The 22470-nt window shown below is 40.9% G+C and overlaps 2 protein-coding genes and 1 long non-coding RNA gene across 3 annotated transcripts in view; 1 reads left to right on the top strand and 2 right to left on the bottom strand.

Moving 5' to 3' along the window:
* LOC311045173 (phosphatidylinositol 4-phosphate 5-kinase type-1 gamma-like) overlaps positions 1-6395 on the bottom strand; it is a gene marked incomplete at its 3' end in the record, with an annotated part of 36417 nt that extends 30022 nt beyond the window's left edge. Inside the window, exon 1 of the mRNA XM_084056984.1 lies at positions 6285-6395. Coding sequence (XP_083913110.1) covers positions 6285-6351 — 67 coding nt within the window. The 5' untranslated portion in view covers positions 6352-6395. The remainder of the gene's footprint in view (positions 1-6284) is intronic.
* A 1814-nt stretch (positions 6396-8209) lies between these two features.
* On the top strand, positions 8210-8794 carry LOC311045622. The gene is made up of 2 exons (XR_014600787.1): positions 8210-8434; positions 8633-8794. It is a non-coding gene; the product is annotated as an uncharacterized lncRNA (long non-coding RNA).
* LOC311045621 (phospholipid hydroperoxide glutathione peroxidase-like) lies at positions 8575-20648 on the bottom strand. The gene is made up of 7 exons (XM_084057576.1): positions 20530-20648; positions 15857-15951; positions 14815-14959; positions 13831-13982; positions 11762-11786; positions 11374-11433; positions 8575-9131 (listed from the first exon to the last, which is right to left on the bottom strand). The coding sequence occupies exons 1-7, from the start codon at positions 20602-20604 to the stop codon at positions 9099-9101; spliced, it is 585 nt and encodes a 194-aa protein (XP_083913702.1). The 5' UTR covers positions 20605-20648; the 3' UTR covers positions 8575-9098.
* Between the last annotated feature and the right edge of the window lie 1822 nt (positions 20649-22470).

Consider the following 22470-nt stretch of genomic DNA (forward strand, 5'->3'; position numbering starts at 1 on the left):
GACAAGGCATTATCGTTATAATGCATTATTATTTTGTACAGTATACTAGAGGGTCGGGGCGCTGCGCGCCCCTCCCCCCTATCCGCTGCGCGGTGCTTTGTGTTTGTTGGTCTCTATAATATATAAAGCCATAATAGGAGATGTTCCCAATGGAGCTATGCCCAAATATGGAGTGTGTTGTCTGACCTCACTTGGGTCTTGTTGGGCGGTGGTCGGCGATGACGCTAAGGAACAACATGGCCGACTGTAATGTTGTGAGTTTGTGTTGGCCGCAATTAATTATGCTGCGAGGGGGCAGATGTGTGCTGAGCAGTATGAAGTGGCCTACAGACTGCGCGTAGTAATTCTGCACGTTGTGGCGTGTCTTGTTAGTGACATTGATATGTTGTTTTTGTGTTTAGTCCCACACAGTGGCAGGTTTTTTTGGGGGGTTTTGGGTTTAGAAATGTATTATAGGATGCATTATAAAAAGGAATAGAAAATGTTTAAGTACAAATGCTGTCTGAATCTTGTACTAGTAGCAACAGTAAGTAGGAGTACGGAGTGGAATGTCATGCAAATGTCTTTATGTTTTCACTTAAAGCTGCTATCCGTAGCGGTCACATCACTCGACTGAATTGGAGATTTCTAAATGTGTAATTATAGTATGGAAATTGAAGCTGGTGAGAGATGTGTCACTAAAGCGGTGTGTGTGTGTGTGTGTGTGTGTGTGTGTGTGTGTGTGTGTGTGAGGGTAAAGAGGATTAAATCGCTCTCAGCTGAGAAAATGGCGGCCGTTTCAGACCTAAACAGTTGCTATGAGAAGATTCCCCTGGCTGTCACTCACTCTCTCTCTCTCTCACATACACACACACACACACACACACACACACACACACACACACACACACACACACACACACACACACACACACACACACACACACACACACACACACACACACACACAGCTAGTGTACACAACCTTTTGGCAATTTTTACGGTTACATTTTTTTAAATCTAGATTTAGATTTTATTCATTTATTTATTTATTGAAAATGTCTGAAAATCTTTTGAACAATGTTTTTTTTCTCTCTCTCTCTCTTTCTTTTCTAGAATTTTTAGGAGAAAGAATATTTTGAAAAAAGGAAAAGAAAATTGTCGGAAAAGGTTAAAACACAAAATGTGATATTTACTCCCACGACCCATAAAAACGGATTGTAACCCTATGTGTGGGAAGTGAACCGACGCGGTGTAGCAGCGTAGCAGCATAGCAGCGTAGCAGCATAGCAGCATAGCAACATAGCAACATAGCAACATAGCAGCATAGCCTACTGACTGACTGAGCCTGTGGATTATGTTCTCATGCCTTGATATCACATTATGTAAGGGGTATTATGTAGGCGAGAGACAGAGAGCAGCAGATACACAGTGTGTGTGTGTGTGTGTGTGTGTGTGTGTGTGTGTGTGTGTGTGTGTGTGTGTGTGTGTGTGTGTGTGTGTGTGTGTGTGTGGTGTGTGTGTGTGTGTGTGTTTTTGGGACCCCCAAAATGATAAAATCATGATGTATTTGTCAAGTACAGAGCCAAAGGTCAAGTTTACAGAGTATTGAGGCCGTGCGTGCATGCGTGCGTGCACAAGTGCCGCACTATGAGCTTGTTGCATTATTTATTCTGGAGTGTCGCTTTTTTCACTTCGGTGGTATTTGATTTAAGTTATATATACTGTACATAGCTGTGCACCCACTGCCTCAACCAGAGGCATCCGGAGGAGGCGCACCTGTTTTTCTTTCTTATCTGTACGTTGCTATAATATCAGTGGTTCTCAAACTTTTTTCATGTTAAGGTCCAAGGACCACCCAAAATCATATGTATTTGTCTGTTGCCCCCCCCCCCAACCCCCGCCTCTCAAAAAATGTTGTTCCAGGGACCACCCCCAGATTTGAGTTACAAATGTTCGAAAAAAAACATATACTGCATATTATATATTCTGCACAACCGCACAACTTTTTCACATTTAAAAAAAAAAATAGCAGATCTACAAGCTCATAGCACGGCACTCGTATGAGCTTGTATATCTGCTGTTTTTGAATAGCCAAAGAAATCTTAAAATGACACAGATGCGTTCCCGGTCTTGATGGATTAAGATACTCAGAGGATCAGAGGCCCACATACCTGTCTAACTACTTCTCCATGAGTGAGTGACATCCACAGCCTCAACACCAGAGGGAGCACCAACCATCTGGTACGTCAGCCCCCAAATTTAGCACAAATATGGGAAACATATTCACTCTACTACTCTGCCAACATAATGTGGAATGCCCTGACATCATACATTAAACTTAAAGGATGTAAATCACTGGCATCTTTAAAAAAATGGCTAGAAAAAGCATCTGTCAGAAAACTACAAGTGGTGATAGATATTAAATCCCATTGAAAAACTGCCACCGTTTTCTCTTTTTTTCCCCATCTGTAAATATAGCTATTTGTATTTGCTCATGACATGTTTTAATGTGTTAATCCACCTGTTCCCTAGGCTTTTCACTGTGTTCCACTTCCTGTCTTTTGATCCAATGAAATCCAATGAAACCGGTCAGATGAATAATAATATCCAATGAAATCCGACAGGAAGTGGAAAACACAAGCCTAGGAAACAGGTGGATATTCTATGGTCTGTTGGTTGATTAATTGAATACATACTACCACAATGTTAACACAAAGTCCCCAGAACTTTTTTTGTGTTATCCAAATGTTTTATTGTACCTCTCTGTGCTGTTTACACGTTTGACTAATAAAGTAATCAATGAACCAATCAACCAATAAATCAAAGAATACTGCGGCTGAGGCCCAGACGGCTGGAGTAGCGGTCCGGCCACCTAGGCTGCTGATGCAGCCTGACAGAGGGTTCGACTCCGATCCCGACGACCTATCAATAAAGGCAAAAGCCAAAAACATATCTTAAAGAATACTGCGGCTGCTGCTGTCAGAGTGTCCTCAATGAACCCATGGCTCCTCCACCATCTCACAGTGTCTGCCGCTTTTTATGGCACTCCACTGCCGTCTTACTCTGATTAAAGTCAGCTCTGTGCCAGACTGCTGAAGATCCGGAAAATAACTCATCAATCAGCCTATACTCAGGGACACTCTCGCTATAGCTGCAGAGAGTCTGTTGACACTTTTAAAAGAGGACTAAAGACTTTCCTTTTTAACAAAGCATTGGTTTAGCTATAGTGTTTTACCTCCTAGTTTAGCCTGTATTGTAGCACTTTGAGATTTGTTTTAAATGTAAAGTGCAATATAAAAAATAATATTATTATTATTAATATTATCATACAGACTTGTGAGTCACGTCACTTGATTCGGTTGAGAGTCCTTGTCCTTGATTAGAGTCACTTAGCCCCACCCCCCATTCTCTGATTGGTCGATATTTAATAGTTTCTATCATTTGCCATAAATTTTGTCGTAACCACTTGTGAGTTGCATCATTGGACTCACTTTAAAGTCCTTGTCCTTCATTGATGTTACTTACCCCCACCCACTATTCTGATTGGTCTATATTTCATTGTTTCTACCCTTTTCCTTAAAGGGTAAGACCACTTTGTTAGAGGTTTGGGTTGTGTAGTTACCTTGCCATGATGTAACTCCAAAGGTGGGCAAGAAATCAAAATAATAGCTCCATTGATTAGAAATTGATAATTCAAAATATGCTCCTCATTGACTTACATTGTACGGTAAAACAGATCTCAAAGTCACTCTTTTAGCACATAAATGAACCCAAACATAGCTGATTCAGACAATATAGAGCATCACCAAACCCAGTACTGTTTGTTTTTTTAATAAAAATGTCAACTTCCTGTTGATTTTACTATTTGAAGATCTGGATCCGGATCCGCGGATCCAGTCCAGGTTTTCGACTTATTAAAAATGGCAAAATCAACAGGAAGTTGACATTTTTATAAAAAAGAAAAACAGTACTGGAATTGGTGATGTTCTATATTGTCTGAATCAACTTTGTTTGCATTCGTTTATGTGCTAAAATAATGACTTTGAGAGCTGTTTTACCGTACAATGTAAGTCAATGAGGAGCATATTTTGAATTATCAATTTCTAATCAATGGAGCAATTATTTTTGATTTCTTGCCCACCTTTGGAGTTACATCATGGCAAGGTAACTACACAACCCAAACCTCTAACAAAGTGGTCTTGCCCTTTAAGTTTTGAACAGTTTGTCATACAGAGTCATGAGATGAGTCGACCTCACTGGACTCGGTTGAACTGGACTCTGTGTTATAATTGGTTGATATTTGCCCCTAACGTGGACAGAGGTGCGAGGGCCCGGTCATCGCTGCTTGCAGCTTTAATTATTCTCATTTGTATTATTAGACCTCACAGCCATTTGCTCCTATGTTCTGTGAGTGAGAATCAGATAATTGAGTTTGCGATCCAATGATTACGGTATATTCTATAGTTACACTTCAGTCAGAGGGACGAGGTGTCTTCACACTCCAGTTATCTAATCTGTCTCATAAATTATTCATCTCCACAGCTTATGTTTCTGACTGTGACGGCATGCGCTCTCATCCCTCCCCACTCACCATTACTGGTTTTAAAAATAACAAAACAACAACAATAACAACCCTCTCTATCAAGTCTGTTTTTAATCTGACAAATATAACCTATAATATATATATAGGCATCATTTAGACCCTAATATATGACGCCACGTTTATTAACAATCTCCATAATTATTTAGTTTACGCCAGAGATCGGCTGGTATGTGTCGATATCTATCCCCCCAATGCACTTGATGCACTTTAAGCCTACCAGAGGTAGGTGACGTGGTACTGGTAGGCTACCACCACCTACGTTGTAGCCTACCACCTACAGTGGTAGGATACCACCACCACCTACATTGTAGGATACCACCACCACTAGCCTACCACTACCTATGTGGTAGTAGGCTACCCTCACCACCTACGGTGGTAGCCTACCACCACTAGCCTACCACTACTAGCCTACCACCAAGCCTACCGCCACCTATACCAGCTACCACCAGCACCTACCACCTACCTGGTGGTAGGCTACCACCACCACCGGACTCAAACGTTGAACCGCCACCAAAACGATGCGATTAATCGGCAATAATAGACAAATCGATCACTGTAGGCTACTAATAGGCCTATATAGTAGCCTATATTGATCCACTGGTTCTCAACGTCGGGTCCAGTGACCACCATGGGGTCCCAAAAAAGGACCCTTGATGGCTCTATTACTCTCCCACTGAGCATTTTTTGGTCTATTAGACGTCTAAAATACGTCTAAGGGGTAGGCTAAAACAGGGTTATAATTGGTCTACTGGTGAAAGTTTTTTAGCGGTCTAGGCTTAGCCTAGACGTTGATTAGCTGTTTTTTAAACGTCTATTTATAGACCGTCTATATTATAGACGTTGAAATGACGTCTATAATATAGACGGTCTATAAATAGACGTTTAAAAAACAGCTAATCAACGTCTAGGCTAAGCCTAGACCGCTAAAAAACTTTCACCAGTAGACCAATTATAACCCTGTTTTAGACGGACGTCTAATAGACGACTATTGCTCAGTGGGCTGAGAGTGTACAAATGGAACCAAATGGACCCGTTTACGACGAGGTTAAATGAACACTGCAGGATTTGACGGGGTATATAGATCGGGGACCCCCAGAGAGATTAAAACAATATACATCGCGGTATCAAATAATGGGGGTCCGTGTGGCGGAGATCGTTCACTCACTGCACATCTTGTTCTTGTCATAGAAAAGGTTGAGAACCTGTGTGACTCTGTCCATGGTGCTGAAACCACGCAGCCACCGTATGCCTCAGAGAGCTGTCTGTTTTAACAACCCATTGAGACCTGAAGCCGATTCTACATGTCTCCTAAATCTCAACAGGAGTCTGAAAAACGTATGTTTCTGTATCAGTGGTGCTCAATCTTTTTCACGTCAAGGACCCCCATATGTATTCGGCTGCGGACCCCCCATCAAAATATTTTGTTCCAGCGACCCCCAGAAGCAAAGATTTGAGTTAAAAATGTTCGCTTTAAATATATATATATTCAAGCATTTGCACACATTTTCACGAATTTTCAAAAATAGCAGATCTACAAGCTCGTAGCGCGGCACTCGGTGCCGCGCTATGAGCTTGTATATCTGCTATTTTTGAATAGCCCAAAGTGTGTTTAACTCAAATCTAAAAATGACACAGTTCCAGGTCTGGAACTGTGTCATTTCACATTAATGGGTTAATGTGAAATGAATGCACTACGAACCTGAGTCGCCTGGTTGCAGGTCCAGCTGCAGAGACAGGCCTGGTTGTACCGCAGTCCTCTCCTCCATCTCCACGGCAGCTCTCTCTGGTCCAAACTAGATGTCCTTCTCTTCTGTTCTTCTCCCTCTCTCCGTCAATGAGACTCAGTCTAGTCTGGTGTAGAAACCCAAGCTTCTCTTCAGCTCAACATACCGTTACATTTTACACTCGTTGTCATCTCAAAACACTGCCGATTACTATCGTATATACACAGTCTGTCAGTGTGACTACATAGTTGTAAATAAGAGTTATAACAGAGATCACATCCAGAAGGTAGTGGTGTTTGTTCTTGGCTCTGTGTGGTGCTGCTGCTGTTGGTGCGTAATTTGCACCTCGATCCGCTGTGCGTCACTCACACACACTGGAGGGAAGGATTTGCATTTTAGAGCCTCTGCTACAGCACAGCACCACCGTGTGGGTGATGTGGTTAAAGGCAGGGGAGGGCAACAGATCGTTTTTAAAAAATGGATAATATTAAATGTATCTGGATGGATGGGGGGCTGTTATGATGTGGCTGTCTCATGAACAATACACATTTATTTTTTAATTAATCTGGGAAAAATGGTGTTCGAACAGCTACATCTGCCCCACTACCACCCTTAATTGTTAGTTTTGTGATTTCAGGAGTGGAAGACGACTGTCCAACCTCTGTAAACTCACCTAAACTCAAGGATACTTAACTGTACATCATTAATATACATTTCACTCAAAGTGATATTTTTTTGTCAAAATAAAGTGTTTTTGTTAAAAGGTTAAACTATATTGTGATGGTATGTATTTGCTAGTGTTTGTTCAATAACCACCCCTTTAATTAACAGCAAATACATTTTCAGCTGGGTTGCAAATTGTCAGCCAATCAGGAGAGAGTACCCATTTATCACCTTCAATTTTATGTTGTTCCAGTTCCAATTGTGTCTGCTCATATCTTTGTGTCATCACTGCCAATTTCATCCTGTACGAGTTCTCTCTTCTGATTGGATAAAATTGGTATCCCGACCTGAAAATGCATTTTCAGTTTGTTTAAGAGCTGGAGAGACAGGGAGACCCCTTTAACTGAACAAACACTCTAGTCTATAGAAATGATTACCATCAAAATATACATTCATTTAACACTTATTTTAACCAAGGAAAGAATATCACTTACGCTACCTTTAACAGTAGAGGCTTCCAGGGCGTTTCAAATATATCTGGTCTTGAATGCTAGATATTTACAATGCATCTTTAGAGGCCAATACTGTACTCAAAGTGGTCAATTCAGTATAGTATATACTGTACATCTAGCAGCTTCCTTCACTGGTGCTGTAATCACTGTGCAATTCATTTCTGTACCAGTACAGTAACCTTCTCAAAACTCCTCATTTGAAGTCATTTCCATGTACTGTAGTAATTATATGAACAAAGAAACTTTAGATACAGACTAGTAGTATATAAATATACAAGCATTGTGCTTCAGCCTGATGGCTCAATAGCGTTCAGTCTTTTGGATTTTGGATTTTGTGTGTGAGTTGGTTGGATATGTATATTTGTGATGACGATTTGAATTTTGTTGTAAGTCCACACAAGTGTGTTTTGATTTGTTGTAAACAAAGACCGAAAATAAACCATTCATTCACATAAACCATTCATTCTCAAATACCAGCTGCCCTGCCATCAAGTCTGCCGCCTACTTATATTGTGAGATGGCGTCGCTTGTCAACAAGAGGCCGAGCTTATAGATCAGGCTCTTGTCAGTAAGCGACAACCAAGAGACACACTGTTGATAAGAGAATAAAACAAGCTTAATCTGTGGCTACACTGCATCAGTACCACATCAATATATCATTACCTGATACTTACTTATCCATCAACTTTGTATTACTATCATTCTGACATGTTTTAAACAACAGTTTACAAATCAATACACTCGCATCATGACAAGTAGCGTTTATTTTTCTAATCCATGAAAAGAAAACAACAAAAAAAACACATTAAGTTAAAACAAAGCAAATGGATCTGAGATGAGTACAAATATATATTAATACCAGTGCAAGAGACAACAAGGGGAAGTCTAACAGCCACCTGTGATCTATGGCAATCTGTGTGCTTATAACAAACTGGTAAAACAACATGGCAGTTGTGTTGCCAGATTCTGAGAGAGAAACAAGCAGAACCAGCCCAAAAGAAGCGACTATGTGCCACATGAGCACTTTTAACATATACATCGGCTATTTGAAAATAGCAGATCTACAAGCTCACAACGCGTCGCGACGCGTTGTGAGCTTGTAGATCGGCTATTTTCAAATAAAATCTTGAGGGGAAAATTATAATAAGGAGATCTGGCAACCCTGGATGAGGGGGATTACTTGGTAAGCAATGTTGTCAAGCAGGGTTAAATACTGTAAACGATCAAGACTAATTAATCCTTTTGTGCCTTTTTGTGTTGCTTGAAAAAAAAACTAGTGTATTTATCAACTGAAAATATGACATTTTTTTTTATACAGAGTAGAAATGAGCCATTGGTTGGCTGCGTGTCTGACAGACTATGACGGTCTCCTTGTGGCCGTACAGGGTACTGCGTGTGGGGGGGGTCTCTCTGGGAGGTTTAGTTGTACGCTAAAGGGGTCATCAGGCCCGTCCTCCCCCACTGCTGGGTTTACAGGACAGGCCGTCACTGGTCCAGAGCCTTTCCCCCCCGGAACAACAATACCCAGGAGGCCGCAGGAGAGGGTCAAGGTTCAATCAGACACACACACACACACGTTGGTCGGAGGAGGAGGAGGAGGAGGAGTCTGTTGCATTACAAGTACTTGGACAGGTCCTTCTCCACCACCTGTAGAAGGGAGAGAGAGAGAGAGAGAGAGATGGGCTGGTGGTTAGAGCTTCTCAAAGTGGGGTCCGGGGACCCCCAGGGGTCCTTGAGGGGGTCCCCAGCAAAATGAGTACATAAAGCAGGAAAAAAACAGTTTAACCACTTGATAACCCCTACATATTCACAACGCGTTTGCGACGCGTTGAGAGCTTGTAGATTTCATCATACATCTTTTATGATGATCCCTGACAAAATATTTTCAGATGGGTTTCCATGGCTAAATACATACGTATTAACCCGGGGACGCATCTGTGTCATTTTAAGATTTCTTTGGCTATTCAAAAATAGCAGATATACTAGCTCATAGCTTGTGGATCTGCTATTTCTTTTGAAAGTTTTGCAAATCTTTGAATATGTATTTCTTAAAGCGAACATTTTCGAACATTTGTAACTCAAACATTTGCTTTTGGGGATTCTACAAATGTCAAAATCCAATTGTTTTTATTTTTGCTATAATCAGTGGTGCTCAAAGGTTTTCATGTCAAGGACCCCCCAAAATTAAATGTATTTGGCCCGCGGACCCCCATCTCAAAATATGTTGTTCCAGGGACCCCCCAGAAGCAAATATTTCAGTTACAAATGTTAGCTTTAAAAAAATATATATATATTCAAAGATTTGCAAACATTTTCAATTTTTTTCCAAAAAAAAATAGCAGATCTACAAGCTCGTAGAGTGGCACTCTATGAGTTTGTATGTCTGCTATTTTTGAATAGCCAAAGAAATCTAAAATGACACAGATGATGCTTTCCTGGTCTTAATGGGTTAAATTTGGCGGTCCTTGACGTGAACATGTTTGAGAACCACTGTGTTAGAGAACAGAGGAACTAGAACAGTGGCTGCAGTCAGGACCCTGGACACAGTTACTGTATATCTTCCATATTACAGACAGCTCACTGAACCATACAGTGAAGTGGCTGTAGTTTCAGGACCATGGACAGAGTTACAGCACATCTAGCTCAGTGAACCATTACAGTGGCTGCAATTTCAGCACCATATATCTTCAATACAAAGACTGATCAGTGAACCATACATACAGTACTGTATGTAGTATATGAGTCAGTGTTAACACATTCCACAGCATAGACATCTTTGTTTTTAAATCCAATCAGTTTGTTTTTTTACCCATTTTACTGTCCGCTTAACCCATTGAGACCTGAAGCCGATTCTACATGTCTCCTAAATCTCAACAGTTTTCTGAAAAACGTATGTTTCTATATCAGTGGTGCTCAATCTTTTTCATGTCAAGGACCCCCAAAATTATATGTATTTGGCCGCGGAACCCCATCAAAATATTTTGTTCCAGGGACCCCCAGAGGCAAAGATTTGAGTTAAAAATGTTCGCTTTAAAAAAATATATATTCAAAGATTTGCACACATTTTCACGATTTTTCAAAAATAGCAGATCTACAAGCTCGTAGCTTGTAGATCTTGTATATCTGCGCTACGAGCGCTACGAGCTTGTAGATCTGCTATTTTTGAAAAATCGTGAAAATGTGTGCAAATCTTTGAATATATATTTTTTTAAAGCGAACATTTTTAACTCAAATCTTTGCCTCTGGGGGTCCCTGGAACAATCTACAAGCTATGAGCTTGTATATCTGCTATTTTTGAATAGCCCAAAGTGTAAAATAATGCTTTTTAGCTCAAATCTAAAAATGAGACAGTTCCAGGTCTTAATGGGTTAATAGAAAAACCGACAAGCACATGTTTTATATATCAACGAATAAACGGTATAGGCAAAGATCCGATCCTATCATCTGGCTACACAAGACTACTACCTATAAATCATTAATGCCTTACATTAATGATACAAATGACCCAGAATGCCGCAGCACGCTTGGTCTTCAACCAACCAAAATGTTCACATGTCTAACCCCTTCTGCGTTCCCTCCATTGGCTCCCAGTTACTGCCCCGCACAGAGTACAAAACACTGATGTTGGCCTACAAAAGCAACCAAAAGCAACCAAAGGTACGGCACCCCCATTATCTTCAAAGCCTGATCCATCCAACCCAACAACCCCTTCCGCTCTCTCAGATCAGCTAACACAGGGAAGCTGTCGGAACCTTCCCTAAAACATCCCAGACTCTTCTCCCTTCTGGCTCCCAAACTGTGGAACATACTCCCCATTGCAGTTAGAACTGCAGACTTACTCAAGCATGTATGCCTCACAAATAAAAAAGGTAATAAAAGTTACACTTACAGACGGGTCATCTGTTGGTCCATATCTCTTGACCACCTGGCCTTCTCTGTCTATGAGAAACTGCAGAGGTGAACACAAATCAAACCATAAGAACAGCAGGTACAGTATTTTACTAATGGCTACAGCAGAATTCAAATGCAAATAAAGCAGTGGTTCTCAAAGTTCAGGGTTCAGGAACCATACTTGAGGGGGTTCTAAATGGATCCTTACAGGTCTGTAACTCAGAATGTACAAATGGAACCAAATGGATGCTTACGGTTCCATTTGTACACTCTCAGAGTTATGGGGATCCTTAAAATGTAAGTTTGAGAACCACTGAAATAAACTAAGAACTTGTAAAACAAGTGCATTCCAGGAGGAAAATGCAACAATAGTCATTAGTAGTTACCTTGGTGAAGTTCCATTTGATGTTACTGTGGTGAGAGAGAGGAGAAAAACAGTCAGGAACACTGCCAGTTAGCCAACCACTGAGAATGCATCATGACCAAGTCATTACTTACTGGTTTTCATGAACTGACAATCATAAAACACACATCGTAATAAACACTGTGGAGGGGTTTCTGTCCATTAGAACGTTAGATCTCACCAAAAGAAATAAGCTATTAAAATACGCGATCTAGCACAAGTCCCATAGGCTCGGGTTTTTAGCTGCGGTCGACTCGGGATGGAGTTATGATTTTTTTCTACTGTACCACTCGTCCTAGGATATCATATATAAAAGGTAAGAAAAACGTTGGGCGGAATTCTCCTTTAACGGGTTAAAAGCGTCTGTGATTGTAGTGGTGTGTCTCGGTGTGATCACCCATGGAATAAAACAAAATAAAAGCTCATGACAAAATCCTCTTCTGTGGTTTGTGGAACAGCATGAATGGAGCCCTCCCACACTAGCTCTGTTTCTCCTAAATAATTAACGAAATATGTAGAATTATAATGTTTAGGTATCATCATTCTAAACCTACACAAGGCTTAAGATCTCTATGATTATTTTATCTTCTGTTTGTCCTGCAACTGATTACAAGAGTAATCTCTGCACCTCTAAAGAAAGAGGAAGGAACAATGCAACAGGATGTGTTGAGCAAGGTGTGTGTGGATGTGTGTGTGTCTATCAGTGTCTCTTCTCTACTGCAAATAGATTAAAGGGATAGTTCACCAAAAATAAATCTTTATTTCTATCGATTGGTCACCCCATGGAGTCTTGAATTCATGGATATTTGAGTTGATGTTTTTGTCACATTCCTAAGCCAATAATTTGATGACCAGCGGACCGGCAGGCAGCGGTTCCGGTAGGAGACACAAAGGAGACTCTTATGTTTCCTATACCGGAACCGCTGACTGTCATCAAATTATTGGCTTAGGAATGAGACAAAAACTAAAAAATATCTAATACTAATCGATAGAAAAAAAAACATCATTTTGGGGGTGAACTATCCCTTTAAGACAAACATGCTGGAAATACAGTTTAGGAATCATCATTTTTCTACTGTACTACAAAACAAAAAAAGCTTGTAAATTCACATATTTCCACCACATTATCTGTGGTTAATTGTTTTTCACAATTTTACAAAAACGGCAGATTTAAAAGCTGCCACGGCGGTGCTGTGGCAGCCACGCGGTGCTGTGTTTGGTGATGTTCTATATTGTCTGAATCAACTTTGTTTGCGTTCGTTTTTGTGCTAAAAGAGTGACTTTGAGAGCTGTTTTACCGTACAATGTAAGTCAATGAGGCGCATATTTTGAATTATCAATTTCTAATCAATAGAGCAATTATTTTTTATTTCTTGCCCACCTTTGGAGTTACATCATGGCAAGGCAGCCTTTAAAAAGAGGTGGGGATCGAGATAGATTTCTGTTACAGAGAGGCTTGGTGGATATGCACCTTACAAACCAAACACCCTAAAAGGCTTAATGAAGAGGTATTGCTTTGCTGTTTTTTTTTTATAAATTTGACCTTTGAGCATCTATAGAGTTGGTATGCGTGTTTTAAAAAGACGCAAATAAGGGTTTATGCCTCTCTATTTTTGATACTGTGTATACTTCGGAATTTAAAGTGTGCCTTCAGTTGTTGTACAATTTTGTACTTAAAATAGATGATCTGACAATCTAAGTCAGTCTTTATATAGGGGTTCTCTAGGAACGCGCATAGAGATGGCTTTTCCAAAATTGTGTTCCAAAATTGTGAAACAAAGTTGAATACTGTGTTATTATGGTGTTTTTTCCTCTTGTTTTGACCCTCTTGTGGGAAAAAAGTGTTTGCAGTAAAAAAAACTAAATCCTATCACACAAAGAATTGGCGGACCCCCTATAGTAGCTCTGAGGACCCCCTAGGGGTCTCGGACCCCCTGTTGAAGACCCCTGGATTAAAGTGAAGTGCTGGTATTCCTGTCTAACAAAATATGTAGAGGACCACGACACTTTTGTCTTGTGGCTAGTAGTAGTTGGGAGAAGAAGAGAACTCACTTTCCCAGCATGCCCTTGCCCTTGGGCTGTGCCTTCATCCACTTCCACAGAGGGTGAGCGTTGTCTCCGTTCACCTCGATCTTACTGTAGAGGTCATACTCTGCGCCGTAACCTTTGGCAAACTCTTTGATCTCTGCGTCTGTGCCTGGCTCCTAGAGGACACAGAGACATGGGACAAAACCCTGATTAGATACATCGTCACTGCCGGTTTTTGGAAACCTTGTATGTACGTCCAAAACCCTAACCTTTCAGGAAATGGGAAAATGAGGATGAGAATTTGTGTTCCAATGGATCCAATGTATTAGTTATTTAATCACAAATTCTCGGCTGTGTTTATAAACACGGCCAGATGATGGATTATAATGGATATAACATTTCTGTGACCGGTTGAAAAGGTTATAAAACACGAAAATCGCTGGCACTGGGTTAGTATATTATGAAAATACTCTGGCAGTCAAAGAGTTAATACTTTTCATTGGTTCAATATTTATAAAACCCACAGACACACTTAACTACCGTCACTTTCAAAAGCTTTCAAAAATAGCCGATCTACAAGCTCACAAGAGTGCATCTTGGTTACGAGTTAGAGCGTACCCGGGGCGCTCTCAGACTAGGTGCTCAGTAGGGCTGTACCCAACTCAGGATTTAAGGAGGTAGATAGACTAAATTAGAAGTACATGACACCTCAGAGCTAGTACCTGAAGCTATAAAGGGAATGACAAAAACAAAACACAGAAGGCTCGAATCAAATAATTTGCATCGACTGAGAGGTTCTTTGACTATTTGAATCGCCGACTTCAGGGGCAGGGGGCAGGCCTAGTGCTCAGGGGCAGGCCTAGTGCTCAGAGCATTGCCGTTTGGAAATTCAGAAATGTATCTTTATTGACGACGAGACAGAGAATAAAATGAAACAGCAACGTTAAGGCAGGCGTTGCTGCCTTTCTGTCAACAAGCTGCCATGCCGCTGAAGCAGCGACGTCTCACCTGCCCTCCAAACTGGTTGCAGGGGAAAGCCAGGATGCGTAAACCCTTCTCAGCGTACGAGGCGTACATTCCCGTGAACTGAGTGTAGTTTACTTTGGTCTTTCCTCATTTAGAGGCCACATTAGTGACGATACACACCAGGCCTCTGGGAAAGACAAAGAACAAAACACATTCAAATTAATTCAAACAATGTAACGAGTTATTTGTCTCAGTGAAATGCAACATGATGCACATTCTCTCTCAAGGTCTATAAAATTATTATAGACCTATTATAGATCTATTTCCTAGTATTGGAAAGATTATTTCCAATACTGATTATTATTACGCTGTGGCTCTGCAAGAGTCTAGACATCTATGAGAGTCTGTCTGTCTGTGTCCGTCTGAAATATTTTGTTGTGTTTTATAATTTTTTTTGAAATATTTAACTTTTAATTATATAATTGAAGTCAATGGGGCTCCGATCGGGCCGAAACAATGCCCAAATAGGGAATAATTTGTAGATCATAGATGATGTCACTCATCTATCATCTATGACGTATGACTCCATGTTTGGGCAATGTGTCAGCCTGCTCAGTTTATCCTGTGTATCCTCTATAATTTTATGTTTAAAGAGCTGGATAGACGGGGAGCTCCCTATTACTGAACAATCACTGGAAACGGTCGCTATGGAACTATCTCTATATTCCCATAGCAACCATATATTATCAAATATGTTAATACTTATTTTAACAAAAATATATTATCACTTACAGACTATAGATCCTTTAATAATCACTTAAAATCACCCCTACTAGTTTACTAAGTATAGAGAGAGTTTAAGTAGTTAAGTCACTGTGGACCAGAGCACCTAATTCCATAATTGTTGTTTATACTGAATCAGGTTAAACAGTGTGTGTCTACACAGTGATGGAAGAAGTACTCAAGATTCTTTACTTAATTAAGTATAAATACCACAATGTAGAAATACTGTTACAAGTCAACGTCCCAGTAGTCCTGTACTGTACTTAACTTGCAGTACTCTCCACCTCTGAGCTGAACTCACCTATACTTCTCCAGAGACTCCTCGTTGCCGTCTATGTCCTTAGCGGTGAACTCATAGATGGACTTGGCACTCTGCCAGTCTGTCGCCTGTGCACACTGGAGAAGAAAAGCAAGGCAGACGACACAGAGCATAAACATTAACGGTTATGAGCCAAGAATCCAGAAGAAAAACCAAAGGGCAAAGGAGAACTTGTGCAAGAAGGAAACTTGTGCAACCCCCAAGAAAGGAAGGAGTGAGTCAACAGCTGAAGGAGGTGAAAGGGAGCATTATCGCTATCTTTAATGCACTTTGGCCTTTTAATTACTTTACATTGAAGATTTTTTCCAAAACGTTAAAAAATAGCAGATGTACAAGCTCGCTGTGAGCTTGTACATTTGCTATTTTATTAATAGCCAACGCATTTTTTTTTTAAATGACACAGATGCTTTCCCGGTTTGAATGGGTTTTTAAAGTGGGTGCAAGTGATATAATAAGAGTTACAGTTATGAAATATATTGTCATAGTAATCATCATAGTGTGTTTGTTCAGTAAGCTCTCTCTCCAGCTCTTTAGTAAAAAGAAAATACACTTTTAGGTCAGAATGCAAATGTTATCCAGGAGAGAGAACTCAGGATAAAGGATGAACACAAGTGCAATTGAAGAAAAGAAAAAAGAATAACAAAGACAAAATTGGAACACTATAAAACTGAAGCTGTGATACATAATCTAGTGGGGTTCTCTTTTCCTGTTTATTAAAGAGCTGGAGAGACCCCTGTTGCTGAACAAACACTCTCAGTATATATATATATATATATATATATATATATATATATATATATATATATATATATATATATATATATATATATATATATATATATATATATATATATATATATATATATAATGATTTAACTAAAATACTTTCACAATAATATCACTTACACCACCTTTAATAAGACATGATTAATTTCCTTAATTCAAGTTATATATTCTCTTAAATCAGGTTCTTTCTGGTGTTGTTTATATCACACACAACTCTGGAGGCTAAACATGTAATTAATTAGTGGCTTAAAGTGACTACATGATCCTGTAGGGAGGATTATCTCTACCACTCAAACAGAGAGCGTCTCCTTCCCAAACCCCAATGGTTCTATTCAGCCCCCCGCCCACAGGAGTGGCCCAATTCACTCACAACTTGCTACAAAAATCGCTCATGAAAAAATATATAACCTCCTACATTCCATTTTCCACCTTCACATCTGTCTCCTTCTCTAATAATCAAAAAGTGCTATATATTTCATCTCGCACTTTACTTCCGGATGGTTCGTTTTGCACCTTCTTTGCCACATCCGTCACGGGACAGAAACAAGCCCTGCCATGCTCTATGGAAAACAGTCCAAAAGCGCGCCCAAATGAGCCCAAAATCGCTTACACACAAAGCAGACCTGGCACCCCATTTCAACGTCACAGCAACATGCAGCCAATTAGCGTCGACGGCAACGCAGCCTACGCCAATCATGTGTGAGATCTACAAGCTATGGGGCAGAGACGCCGTGTGCCATGCACCGTATCTTAGCAACAACGAAAGCGCTCACTCTCATTGGTCGTGTCACGCTAAGAGCAGTTCCCAGACAATGGCATCTCAGAGAGCTTGCTGTAGTGTTTACATATCTATGGCTGTAGCCATCAGAGTCAGTCGCAGCGACGACGGACAGGGCGCTGTGATAGTTGCCGTAGCTAACGCTAACGTGGTTGTCATGCCTGCAGCGGCTGTGCAATCACTTTGTCAACAATGCACGTTCGTGCGGTAACTGTTATTATTGCTGCTCCGTTAGTCCATTGTAGATGGTGTATGTTGTGTGTGTCTTCTGGTGTAGCTCCACAGCAACTTACTCCAGTAACTAACGTAATGGCAGGACCGCCCCGTGCAACGCACGTTTAGGCTGCATTATGGTCATGTAGTAATTTCAGATCATTTCGGTCCGATTAGGGCAGTGGCTACACCCCCCCCCCCCCCCCCAAATAATCATATTTGAACTGGGGACCCCCCCAATTTTGTTTGACTCCGTTCCACAAGTCAATATTGTGAAAATAGCAGATCTACAAGCTCACAACGCCTCACGTTGAGAGGCGTTGTAAGCTTGTAGATCGTCTATTTTCAACATGTTTGCCTCTTTCTTAAATTTTTTGACAATGTGGCCAATGTTTTATAGTATAGTTTGTTGACTACTTTTGTTGCAGTAATGGTATTTTCCTTTACTTTAGCTTTTTTATTGTCTCCGCCAGGCCGAAAGGGATGGCGCGAGAGTATGTTTTACCCCCTGTCCGTCCGACGGTCTGTGGATAGCTAATCTCCCGCATCGTTGGCTTGATCGCAGCGCAACTGTGCACACACACTCCCTGGATGCCAATTCAGAACCTCTGCCCCATTTCTTTCACATGGCCCTGTTATAGTGCCACCAGGAGGCCGCTTTTTGCAAAACACATTTTCTCACAGTACTGCTACATATTTTGTCCTAACATCACGCACATCGATACACAGTATCTCTATAGTCATTAAAAAAAACACGGTATTTCAGATTTCTCATTTTCCATCCTGATTGACTAAAAATGGCTTCCAAAGTTTCCAGGACTGCTCCGTTTTGACCAAAATGCCTCAAATTATGAACACAGCATGCACTTTCCGTGCAAATTTGCACCCACATTCCCACTATGCCGAGCAAGAAATTCCACTTGAGATTTTTCTAATCAGCCTCATGGTGGCGCTATAACAGTCCGATTTGTGTTTTTACCTATACCTGCACCAATCTGTGTAAAACTTTGTATGTGCACTCTCTAGAGGTCAAGGAAAAACCTTTCCCCTGCATTTCTCACATCTACCTTTTATAGCTCCACCAGGAGGCCGCCTTATGTACAACATATTTCTTTACATTACTCCTTCCGATTTTATCTACATTTCACGCAAATCGGTACACATGATCTCTATAGTCATGTGATCAAGACGGATCTGTTTAATCTTTCATATTCCATCCCGATTGGCTAAGATTCACATCTAAAGTTTGCACAAAATGCCGCAAATCATGAATGCAGCGTCCGATTGTGGTCAACTTTGCACGCACATTCACACTATGTTGAGGAACAAGTGCTACCATTTTAACATTAGCCTGTGGGGGGTCCCCACCGACTCTACCTGGCCCTTAGGTGGGCCCCACCTAGGCAATTCTATGTGGGGCCGAGGTGGGTCTTAACTGCGATGCCCATGCGGGCTATAAGTCGCTTCTACCTGGCCCTTAGGTGGGCCCCAACTAGCCACGTTTATGTGGGACCAAGGCGGGTCCTAACTGGGTTTGCCCATGCAGGCTTTAACTGGGTTCTACCTGGGCCCTAGGTGTACCCTAACCAACCAGAGTGCAGTGCCCATCGCTCCAAATGTTGTGACGTCAGGGCTCTCAATACTGCACATTGGTGGAGGAGGAGGGCCCGCAGGGCGCCCGCACACATCGCTGAACCAATGGTAGCCCACGGATGTTTCCTCTGGAGATTTAAAATCTGCCCCTCTATGCCACATATCATCCGCGCTACAGGGTCTTCACTGACTGAGCCACGGCCCCACTGGCCCTCATGACGCTATGCCACTTATATGCGCTGCCAAGTGGCCGCGGGCGCTACGTGGGAGTGGCGGCGGGCTAGACGCGAGGCCCTGCGTAGCAGGGCCGAGCTTCTAGTCTTTACAAACACACTGGACTCAGTTCACCTTCCATAAAGAACATATCTATACCATCTATCAACATCTTCACACTGGAATATATAGCCTACAATAAATAGATATATAATAATATATACAAATAATTATAATAAGATATAATAATAATAACGACAATATATAGCCTAGATAAATAGATATAATGAATATATAGGAATATATAGCCTACATAAATAGATAAAATATATACAAATATAATAATAATAATATATAGCCTACATAAATAGATATAATATATAACAATACAACAATAATAATAACAATATATAGCCTCCATGAATAGATATAATGTATAATAATGTAATATAATAAGATATAATAATATATAGCCTACATAAATAGACATAATATATAACAATACAATAACAATATAGCCTACATAAATAGATATAATAATATATAGCCTATATAAATAGCTATAAGATAATATCATATATAGCCTACATAAATAGATAGATATAATACTACATATAACACACCAACGTTGCTACAGCAATGGCTATAATATATTCATTATGCATTTTTGCACCGTCAGAGACAGAACATTAACATTAAACTACATTAACATGTTGTTATGTAGTTTATTAACACCATCACAATGATGTTGTTATTGTGATGATGTTAATAAACAACAAACGTATCCAACAACAACCGTTACGGGTGATGTAACCCAAACAAAATAAATTGACGATCTGAAAGCTCCCAACGGATGCTTGTAGATCGTCTATTCTTTTCGGATCCATATCGTCGTTGCACCGCCGACGCACGGACGGGATAGCCCGTTGCACCAAAGCAGTCAAAAATAGAAGTCCTAAACCTACGTTTGACCTCCAACGCGCTCAGAACGGCTCAGTATAACATGTAGTTGTTTGTTTGTGGCGTTAAACACAAACATTGAATCATATTGTTGTGTAAACAAAGTGGTTACCATGGCTCTGACCAGTCCTCTGCTCCCCAACGCTCCTAGAACCAACAGCGCCGACGGCTTCACGATGAACCTCATCGTGTCGGTTCGTCACAAACCTCGATTCGTCGCCAGGCTTTCTGCAGAACCTGTGGGAAGCCTGGTTTCTATTACGAATCAAACCAGTGTGATCCGGTCTAAAGCCCACCTACTGTATCCGGTTATTTAAACCGCTCACACACGTATAAAAAACGTTTCCGTATCCGGTATAGATCCACAGACCGGATCAGCAACGTGCAAAGCAACTTGATCCCAGTCTACCATGCAGTCTACATCAGACCACCAACACGTGACGTGAACACGTGATGGCCTTACCTACCATCCCACAGCCTGGAGGGACGAGCGGGGTTGTGATTGGCTGGTTGGGTTGTCAAGGGCTCTCGTCAGGTCTCACCTGTTTGAATACTTGATTTTGATTGATCGAATACTTTATTATCAGTTTGCAAAACAAAGAACAGGAAAGTACAGTTGAATACAGGGTCTGATAAGAGGAGAGCTAAATGTCCTCAAGTATCAACAAGACCAGTGTCAAGACCATGGTCGCATGGTATGGAGCACAGAATCTAAAATAGACATAAAGTAAATAGACATAAATAATCATACATTTCTACACTAAAATGGCTGGCAGTAGGCTTTTGGGGCACCAGTATACACACAGGTTTGAGATCTGCTGTGTGTGGGTCATCAAGCGGTCAGACAAACCCATAAGAGGCACCCACTTTTTGTAAAACCGCAATCCAGATCATCTGTCAGGGACCGAGTTGGTCGGAAGGAGAGACACAGGGAAACTTTGTTGGTTTCAAATATTTTCTTTCCTTTTTTTTCTCCTTTGTTTCAAATAAAAATGTGGGCCCAAATCAACTTAAACTAGAAAAAGTGCTCCTCGGAGCACAGGTCTCCGCCAGGACAGGTAGGCTATTGTGGCCTCCTGGTGGCGTTATAATAGGCCAACGTGAAAAGGGTGCCATTTCTTCTTAGGCCTTGCACGACAATCGGACACTGACTGCATTCATGATTTGAGGCATTTTTTAACAAAATGATTTGGGGCATTTTGTTAAAAACATGTGTTTAGCTAAATTAGACCTGTTGGTGGCGCTATAACAGGCTAATGTTAAAAGGGTGGCATTTGTTCCTCAACATAGTGTGAATGTGCGTGCAAAGTTTGAGCGCAATTGGATGGTGCGTTCATGATTTGCAGACTTTTGTTCAAAACAAGCCAATAATGCAAACTTTTGATGTCAATCTTAGCCAATCAGTATGGAATATGAAAAATCAAACACATCAAACACATGACTATAGAGATCATGTGTACCGATGTGTGTGAAATTTGGATACAATTGGAAGGAGTAGTATAAAAAAATGTGTTTTACGCCTCCTGGTGGTGCTATAAAAGGCAGATGTGAAAAATGCAGGGCAAAGGTTTTTTCTTGACCTCTAGGGAGTGTGCATACAAAGTTTTACACAGATCGGTGCAATTATAGGTAAAAACACAAATCGGCATGTTATAGCGCCACCATGAGGCTGATTTGAAAATTTCACGGAAATTGCATGCTGTGTTCATGATTTGAGGCATTTTGTTCAAAACGGAGCACTCCTGCAACCTTTGGAAGACGTTTTTAGCCAATCAGGATGGAATATGAGAAATCTGAAAGACGCGTTTTGTTTAATGACTATAGAGATACTGTGTACCGATTTGCGGGATTTTTGGACAAAATCTGTAGGAGTACTGTCAAAAAATATGTTTTGCACAAATCGGCCTCCTGGTGGCGCTATAAAACGCCCATGAGAAAAATTTGGGGCAAAGGTTCTGAATTGGCATCCAGGGAGTGTGTGTGCACAGTGGCACTGTGATCAAGCCAACGGTGGCAGAGATTAGCTGGTCACAGACGGACGGACACACACAGA

Source organism: Gymnoscopelus microlampas (assembly GCF_963454915.1).
Source record: "Gymnoscopelus microlampas genome assembly, chromosome: 5".
NCBI classification, from domain to species: Eukaryota; Metazoa; Chordata; class Actinopteri; order Myctophiformes; family Myctophidae; genus Gymnoscopelus; species Gymnoscopelus microlampas.